Below are 8,587 nucleotides of genomic sequence, written 5' to 3'. Positions count from 1 at the left end.
AATAGAAGATACAATGCAATCAGAATTAAAATGACTCTCTTACTGTTGCTGCTGATTATCTTTAGCCAACAGGACCAAGTTACAAAACATTTGTATAAAAGGAGAACTCAAATATAATCAGAGAAGAGGAGCTGAAAATCTGTTGTTCTGCAGACTGAAGATGCAAGGAAGGCAGTGGGGGGATGGGACAGCACAGGAGCTCCATAATTGGAAATAATAAAGATACTCTGTCCACATGCTAGTTACAGCCTTCTTTTGTTTTCCCATGATATCCTGTTGATATAATATCCAGGTCCCTTGTGGACATCCGGTTTTTCCAAATGAGAAGATTGAGTTGTTGGTTTCACTTCAGCACCTCATCGGGTCACCAGCCTGCCTACTATGCCTGCAAAGCCTGCCCAGAAGCAGAGTCAAAGAACAACCTTATCAGCAAAAGATCTGAGCGGATGAGGAACACGGACACATGATATCACATCTTGTGGCAACTGAAACAAGTTTCAAATACCATTACAATAAGGAAGTGCAGAATAAGAGCAATAGTTCAGCTAAGTACTTAGAAACCCACACAGTTGTCCACAATAGTCATAGTTGGTCAGATCAAACACACTCTTTTCCCCTCTCTGCCATCAGCCACAGTCTCCTGACACTGCGACAGCGACCACCCAAAGCAGGTTGTAGGGACAAAGTCAGAGTGTAGTACTGCCTCCCCATGGTATTCCCCAAGGCCCCAGAAATTTACGAAAATCAGGAATTCTGCAGCCAAAGAAAATAGTTTGCTAATTAATAGTCCTCATTAGCTTTTTGTTCTGTTCATTTCCTGGACTACTTTTCAGCTCAAACAACCCAAACCCTTGTAGTATCCACAAAATCATGCACAAGTAACATGCACAAGTTTTCCACAAGTAACCACAATATGAAATGAGCAACCTCATCAAGTTTGGGTTTACCCCGCATTTTCCCCAGGTTTCATTTGATGCACATTACTCTTCTGTTGAAAGAAACCTCCCCTCGCTCATGCCTCTGTAAGTCTGGAGAGTCCTAGTTAATTCATCTGTTTCTCAAGCAGGCAGAAGCTGTTCCACACCACAGAACATCCATTTACTTCTCTGTACCTCTTACAGTGCTCTATGTCCTTCTGAAGGTAAGATCAGAGCCGTACACAGCATTCAAAGCACTGGCACACTGCAGACTTAATGATGCTCTCTGCTTTGTTCTCTAGCTCTTCTTTCTTACCTCTTAACATTCCAGTTGCTTACTTACCAAGCCTTGAGGTGAGATTTTCACAGAACTATTATTATTCCAAGATCTTGCTCCTAAGTCATAAATCAGCTTCCAGGCTGTTTCTGTACATTTGAAGTTCAGATTGCTTATCTCCCACTAAAACACTTTACATTTATGTACATCCAATTGCATCACCTTACTTTGTATTGTGCTGTTTTACTCAAGTTCCTCTCAGGCCACAGGCTTCAATTCAGATCCTCATGGAACTTCATATATCGACTCCTTCCACTGAGACAACACTTCTGCTCTGTCTTACAGGAACCTGTCTTGAACTCAGCACCATCTACCCATGCGAGAACTTCTCCTCTTATTCCATAGTTTCTTCAGGAGCTTTTGCTGTTAGATTTTGTTGAGTGGTTTTTCGAAAGCCGAGTAGGGGACATCAGCTCAATCTCTCTCATCCACATGCTCTTCCAGCTCCTCACAGGACTCCAAAAAAGGTGTGAGGCCACACTTTCTCTAGAGAAGCTCTTACAGCTCTCCTGGTACACCGTTTTCTCCACACACTCACTAGTTCACCTTTTTAAACAGTTTTCATTAACTTGCCTGGTACAGATGAGAGGTCCATCATTCAGCAGCTCTCCAGAACTTTACAAGCCACTTTTTTCTAATCAGCATGTTAACCATCTTCCTATTCTCTTTTACCAAAGCACTTCTAAACACAGTGTTACACAAAACCATTAGTAAGCAGCTCACCTGGTTACATCTTGACTTCTCTCAGAACTCCTGGATGATTATCATGCAGTCCAACCGTTCAGCTTATTTTAACTATTTCTCTCATGACCTTTTCTACAGACACTTCAGCTTGAGACACACCCTCTGATAAATCTTTCATATAATCAAGTATAAGCACAGGAATCTTCTAAATTCCTCTATAGTGAGCATAGAACGAAACACTAGCTTAAGTGTTTTCTAGAACCCTATCTGCTCTGAATAACCCATTTATTTTTGACTGTCCACTGCCTCTGACTTTTTTGGCAGGCTTCCCATTCTATTTTGACTGAAAGCAGAGGAGTTGGATTTAGTGGCAGAGCAACAGCAAAACAAATGACAAGCCAAGGGGCAGAACATGTGCCTGGTCACCTACAGCACTGCAGTCAGGTTTCACAGGGTAGCTATTTCCTTTCAACTAATTCCCTATGGAGACAAAAGCTAATTCTTATTATGCTTTGGAAGTTAAGCTGAATTACGTCGTCTCTGACTCCCCACCATAGCAGGTGAAAATCTTCCAGCAAGGAGCCCATCATGGAATGGAATGCCCCTATTGTGGGCAGCTACAGGCTGTTCCACATGAACCTGCCTGAACTCATGCGTCCAGCACTGCGGGGAGCCCAGGCACCTTCCCCGACCTCGCTCCTCCAGAGGAAAAGGGGAGTGTGGAAGAAGGCATAACGGAGCCCACCACGGGCACCTTCCCGCGAAGAGCCCGCGGGAGCTTTGCTCTTTCTCCAGGCCGAGGCACGCACCAAGCGGGCAGAACCTGGAACGCCGGGACCGCGCTGAGGAACATGGCCGGACACCGGGTCCCATTCTTCTGGAACCTTCTTGCCGCAACGCCACACGCGCCAACCGATATCCCACACCCGCCCCGGGAATCAGGGCGCCGCCGTTTTGCCATATATGGGCACGGCCGGAAGTACTTGCGTCATGGCGTTGGCTCGTAGCGTCCCCGCGGGGTGCGGGACGTCACGTCCCTGACGTGACCGCCGCGCGGCGCCCTGGCAACCAAACAGTAAACACAGCGGCGGGGAGTGGTGGCTGGCGCGCAGGCGTGGTGGGGAGCGCTCTGGAGCGGGCACGGCGACACTCGCACAGGAGCAGGCGCAGGGGACCGAGAACGGCGAGGACCCGGGCGACCTTCCCGGCGCCTGAGGGGAGGGCGGCGGGGCGGGCCCGGGAGCCACTGCCCCAGCGCAGCGCGGAGGGTCTGGGAAAGGCCCGCCTCAGCACCGCTCCGCCGCCCGGCCTCCGCCCGGCCCGACGCCGGGAAGCTCGGCGGCGATCTCAGGTACCGGCAGTGGTGCCAGCTCGGGGCCCTCCCCCCGGCTGTCGGGGGCAGGAGCGCTGGAGGCGAGGGGCGGGAGGTGGAGGCGCGCACAGGAGCGTGCGAGGCCTCTGCCAGCGTGGAAGCAGTCTTGGATCCGCAGCAGCCTCCCGTGTCCGAGGTTGCTTTGCTGTGCAGCCCTTCTTTATCCTATTGTAAACGCGTTTAAGGCTCTTCGTGTTGCTTTACAGCTCTACAATTTGTAATTCACAATAACAATTCCACTGTTCCATGGCACTGTGTTGCAGTTTCATTTCTAAGAGTTAATTACACTGCTGCCCCCGATGGGATCGGGAGCACAGGAGGCTCAGAAGTAACACCTGATTACCTGATTGTCTTATCTCATTCCATTATTTAGTTTCACAAAGCTTTGTACCAGTATCTGTGTGGTGTATCAGATACAGCTTATAATTGAAGCACATGCATGTAATCCATTCCAAACAGATTGCTGCATTATTCCTTCTCGTGGTTCTGTTGGAGTGAGTGGCAAGATTCCCTTTGATTTAACTGAGATTTCACTACAGAGCTCTCCAATGGTAAAAAAGTCATATTTGTGACATGCTATAAATTTTACATAGCATATCCTGAATTCTGGATCATCCCAGACTGAAGGCAGGGAGTAGGGCTGGGGCCTGGGGTAAAGCACATTGTGTCTCGCATAATGCCACCCCTGAGTTGGACATCATTGCATAACAAATGCAAAAGCTGACACTCGTGCTTGGCACTTGCTGTCAGTGCTGCTAGCAAGGAAAGCCTCAGTTAAGCTGCAGGACTACTGTCCGTAAGAACTCAGCACTAGGTCTTGCTTCAACCTGTCCAGTAACCATGAGAGATGATGGGGCCAGGACCACTCCACCTTCTTTGAGAGGACCATATTTTCAGTGACTATTTTGGGTCTCTGTACACCCCTGCTCCTCCCAGCCTCTCTGCTGAGCATCTGGTGATTTCAGCAGCACGTGTGGACTCTCAGACCCCTGAATTCTCTGGCTCTGAACCTGATGGTCTTTCAGCAGAAGGCGGGTTGTGATTCCAGATTTACAGACTTCACAGGGTCGCTTGTCACATCAGCTTCAAACTCTTGCAGCTACACCTACACAACTGCTTCAGGGGTCAGCACTACCATGCATTAGCAGCACCTGGGTGTTGCCCTTGTAAACCTGAGCAGCAATGTGAAAGTAGCTGTTTCTCAGTGGGTGGCATTTCAGTAGCGACTGGGGTCATTCTTCACCAGTTGTCAGTGCTGCCTTCAGCTTAGCGTTGAAAGACGGAAAGTCAAACACGTAATATTTGTTTCTGCACAGGGCAGGCCTTGTTGAGCAAGCTGTGAAGCTGCAATATGCACTGCTGAGATGAGATATATCCTATGTGTGTTCTGATTAGGGAAGGCTTGAAGAAAGCAGAGCCTGCTGCAGTGACCAGGAAATGTGGAGTTACACAAACCCAGCCCTGAATACCAGCCTGCAGAGACTGCCTGAGAGCACAGTGTCAAGGTGGCCTTCAGCAGGATGCAGGTTTCTACACATGGAGAAACAGGTTCTCAAGAGCTGAAGCAGCAGGGCTGGAGGCCATTAGGGGGATCTTACTGCTCATGGCCAAAAGAATATGTCCCATAGCTGCTCCTAGAGGTGTCAGACCCAGTCCAGGGTAGTGTCCCCCAATGCCCACCCTCCCCAAGCAGGGGGGCCTCAGGCTTTTGGGCCATGCCAGTGAAGAGGTAGGAGATTACCTCCTTGTTTCAGAGGCATGAACGCACATGTGCCCCTTTTACCTCCTTTCCAGTGAAGCCTCCAGCTTGCTGCTGAAAGGCCACAGCAGGTTACAGAGGGGAGCAGGAGGGGACCAAACCCTGACAGATAGGTGAGATAAGCCATGAGGATGGGTGGGAACAGCAAAGCCACAGTCAGCCCATACTAACACCAGGACAGGGACAGGCCAGCCTGAAGTAACTCCTGCCCTGATGCACCCCTGCACCTCAGACCGCTAGCACCAGTTTGCTGTTAATGAAGCCCAGCTTAAATTAGAGGTTATGGAATCCCTTTAGGGTCACAAGGAAGTGATGCAAAAGGTAACACAAGGACAGCTCCAGCAGTCAACTTAAATGCTTTTATTGACAATGTCTCTGAACAATAATAAGCAAACAATGCTTAAGTTTCATCCAAATTCACTTTCCACATGTCAAAAAAGACCTCAAGGTAGAAAAAAATAAAATAAAAATATAAATATCTGAGAATCCATCTTCATAAATAAATTAAAAACACAATAAAAACGTTTTCATGGAAAACTTATGTCAGAACATTCAGACCACCTCAACAATGCATGATCAGTAAAGTTACAATGAACATCAACGTAGAACTACAGTACATGGATATAGCTATTTACCTACCTACTATAAAATAAAATATAGTCTCTTTCCCCCCACGTAAGATGGGTCATTGCTAAGTCATCAGAACACAATATTGCCAGGAACACAGTAGTTATTGTTAATCAGCTGCACTAGATACGAGTTGGAGATACCCAGCACCAGATTAAATTCCAATTATTTAAAACCAAGAGATTAATTAGTTAATGCTAGTGATACTAAGGAGGGGAGGGAGTCACCTACCCAGCCATGTGGCACATGCTACAGACTACCAGCTCTCATGGATGGGCCATTGGGGACAAGACAAACTCCATGCGATTTGCTACATCTCTGGAAGAGGTACGAGGCCTCAGTGCGGGGCGCTCTGCCAGGCCCCGGGGCACTAGGCCAGGGGGGTGGTGGTGACGGGGCCCTCCCCAGGCCCGGGGAGCCCCATGGGGCGCAGCGGTGAGTCCGTGGGGGTGGCAAGGGCAAGGGAGGGGGCCCGGCAGGTCAGTCAATGCTGGATCCCCTCACAAGGCCAGGAGGGTGGGGGAGCTGAGCGAGTCGGACGAGGGCTCGTTGCTGCTGCTGCCCTTCCGGTGCGCAGCAGCGCAGCTGGGGAAGGCGTCCGCCTCGGGGTAGGTGAAGACGAAGGTGGAGGTGTAGGTGCTGGGGCACGGGGTGCACGTCACCACGGGGGTGCAGAGCGGCTCCAGCTCTGTGCTGGTCCCAGCAGCCAGCGACTCCCAGTCCGAAGCATAGAAGGACGAGGCCCCAGGCAGGTCCATGTCAGGCACGGAGCGGGAGGCTTCCCGCGGCCCCGTGGAGAAAAGCAGCTCGTCAAAGGGCTCAGCCTTGAGCTCCAGCCCACTGCTGCCAGTCTCCTTGGGCGGCGCTGCCGGCGCCGCCTCAGCCATCAGCGGCAGGGCAAAGGCAGCCTCCTCAGTCACAGCAGGGCTGGGAGTGCCCAGGTCAAGCGCGGTGGCAGCTGCCAGCTCCTCAGAGAAGCACAGCTCCTCAGGCATCTTGCAGGCGGGCCGGTGAGCCGCCAGGATGAACTCCAGCTTCTCCTTCTCCTTCAGCAGGTTAGCTATCTCTGCCTGCAGCGCAGACTTCTCCTCCTCCAGCTGGTCGGTCTCCTGCAGAGAGAGAGCGCGGGGCTGTCAGCCACGGCGGGCATCACCTCCAGCGGGAGTCCCGCTCTTCTTACCACCACCCCCTCTCCCCGAGCACACACACACACCCCCCTCCGATCCCGGCCAGCACTTACCGCCTGCAACGTGTCAGTGAGCTCCCGCCGCCGGTTGCGGCACTTGGCCGCTGCCATCTTGTTCCTTTCCCGGCGGATCCTTCTCTTCTCCTCTTCCTCAGGAGACAGCTGCGGGCAGAAAGAGGCCGCTCAGTACCACCACCTCCAGGCCTGGTGCCTCCCGGCCGGGGCAGCCCACCGGCCGCGCCCCCCTCCCATACCCTCAAACAGCCCCGGCCCCCGCTCACCTGCTCGACTTTACCCCTGCGGCCGATGCTTTGCCCGCGGCCGCCCGGCGCCTTCAGCACGGCGGGGCGGGAGTAGGCAGCGGGGGTGGGTGCCGACACGCCGTAGGGATGCCCGCGGCTCTGGGAGGGGGCCACCGAAGAGATGAGGGTGGGTTGCACCAGCCACTGCAGATCGGGGCTGGTGGAGATGGCCGTCACCGTGGGCACGAAGCTGGCGCTGGAGACGGCCAGATCGGTGCAGAAATCCTACGGGACAAGGATGGAGGGGGCTGCCGTCAGCGGGGAGCCGGGGCTGCGCCGCGCTGCCAGCGCCGGCTCCACACGAGAGCGGCTTGTTATAAATATCTCTGACGTCCGCGCTGACGCAGACGCTGCTCCGGAGTCTCCTCAATGAACTCGCGTTTTATCAATGAAGCCGCTTTACACACCCGCCGCAGAGCGCGGGCCGGGCCACAGCTCCCCCCGCCTGTCCCGCCAAGGCACTGGAGCTGCTCCCTACGGCCAGTCCCCAGCCTGAGGGAAGGCCGCCGAGGCCTGCCCTCCTCTGCGGGCACCGCCGGGCCCCGCGCCGCCCGCTCCTGTCCCGCGGTTTGGTCCCGTCCCCTCCCGGGCGCTGCCGCCCCGCAGTGAGGGTGCAGCCGGCGTGCCCAGCACCTCACCTGCGGGTTGACGGGGGAGCCCATGCTGGAGAAGGAGTCCGCCGGGGAAGGGTAGTAGGTGAGGCTGTCCCCAGCCGGGGAAGCGCTGCTGCAGCGGGAGGAGGGCGCCTCGTACTCTCCGGTGAAGCCCTGGTACATCATGTCGGATCGGTACGCGTAAGGCGGTGGTGCGGGGTGACGCGGCGGTGTCGGAGCGTCCTTGGGGAGGAAGCGAGGAGGGGCCGGCTGCGAGCGTCCCTCTGTCCAGTGCACGCCGCGCGTCTCTCCGCTTCACTGCTAGAGCTGCCTCAGCTGCTGGAGTACCGCGCCGCGCCTCCTTTTTATACCCTCCCGGCGACGTCACTGGGGACGCGGCACCCGCGCCCGCGGGGGGGGCCACCCGCCCTACGCCCGCCCCATGCCGCCTCTGGGGCAGCTCCGCGAGCCACCTGCCACTGCCCTCCGCGGAAGAGAGCCGGGACAAGAGGCGGGAGGAGGTCGCTGTGGCGGGGGGAGCCCCGCGGGAGGCGAGGGGGGCGGCAGCGGGGTTCTCCCCCCCGCGCGGAGTGGTACGGCCGGGCTCGGGAACCCACTGACGCAGATATCCTTATATGGGATACATCCTGTGAGAGGGGGCGTGACTGACGGGAAGCGCTCCAGGCTGCAGCCAAGTGCGGCGGGCGGCGCGCGGGATGGGACGGGACGGGACAACCCCCTCCCCCCCCTCCTTTCCCCCTCGCTCCCCCACGCCTGGCGAGACCCCGCCGATGGGCCCCGGCGTTGCCC

General features: G+C 54.6%; 1 protein-coding gene across 1 annotated transcript; it reads right to left on the bottom strand.

Annotated features, from left to right (window-relative positions):
• Positions 1 to 5,414: 5,414 nt before the first annotated feature.
• FOS (Fos proto-oncogene, AP-1 transcription factor subunit) lies at positions 5,415 to 8,287 on the bottom strand. The gene is made up of 4 exons (XM_080619798.1): positions 7,823 to 8,287; positions 7,164 to 7,409; positions 6,937 to 7,044; positions 5,415 to 6,805 (listed from the first exon to the last, which is right to left on the bottom strand). Exons 1-4 carry the CDS (start codon positions 7,961 to 7,963, stop codon positions 6,197 to 6,199), a joined length of 1,104 nt encoding a protein of 367 aa, XP_080475924.1. The 5' UTR covers positions 7,964 to 8,287; the 3' UTR covers positions 5,415 to 6,196.
• Between the last annotated feature and the right edge of the window lie 300 nt (positions 8,288 to 8,587).

This window comes from Psittacula echo, assembly GCF_963264785.1.
Source record: "Psittacula echo genome assembly, chromosome: 5".
Classification (NCBI taxonomy): domain Eukaryota; kingdom Metazoa; phylum Chordata; class Aves; order Psittaciformes; family Psittacidae; genus Psittacula; species Psittacula echo.
This window is presented reverse-complemented; position numbering and strand designations above follow the sequence as displayed.

Coding starts and splice junctions, on each gene's coding strand:
- FOS (XM_080619798.1), bottom strand. CDS start 7,963: ATGATGTACCAGGGCTTCACCGGAGAGTACGAGGCGCCCTCCTCCCGC. Junction 7,410..7,822: donor GCTCCCCCGTCAACCCGCAG/GTGAGGTGCTGG, acceptor CTTGTCCCGTAG/GATTTCTGCACCGATCTGGC. Junction 6,806..6,936: donor TCACTGACACGTTGCAGGCG/GTAAGTGCTGGC, acceptor CTCTCTCTGCAG/GAGACCGACCAGCTGGAGGA.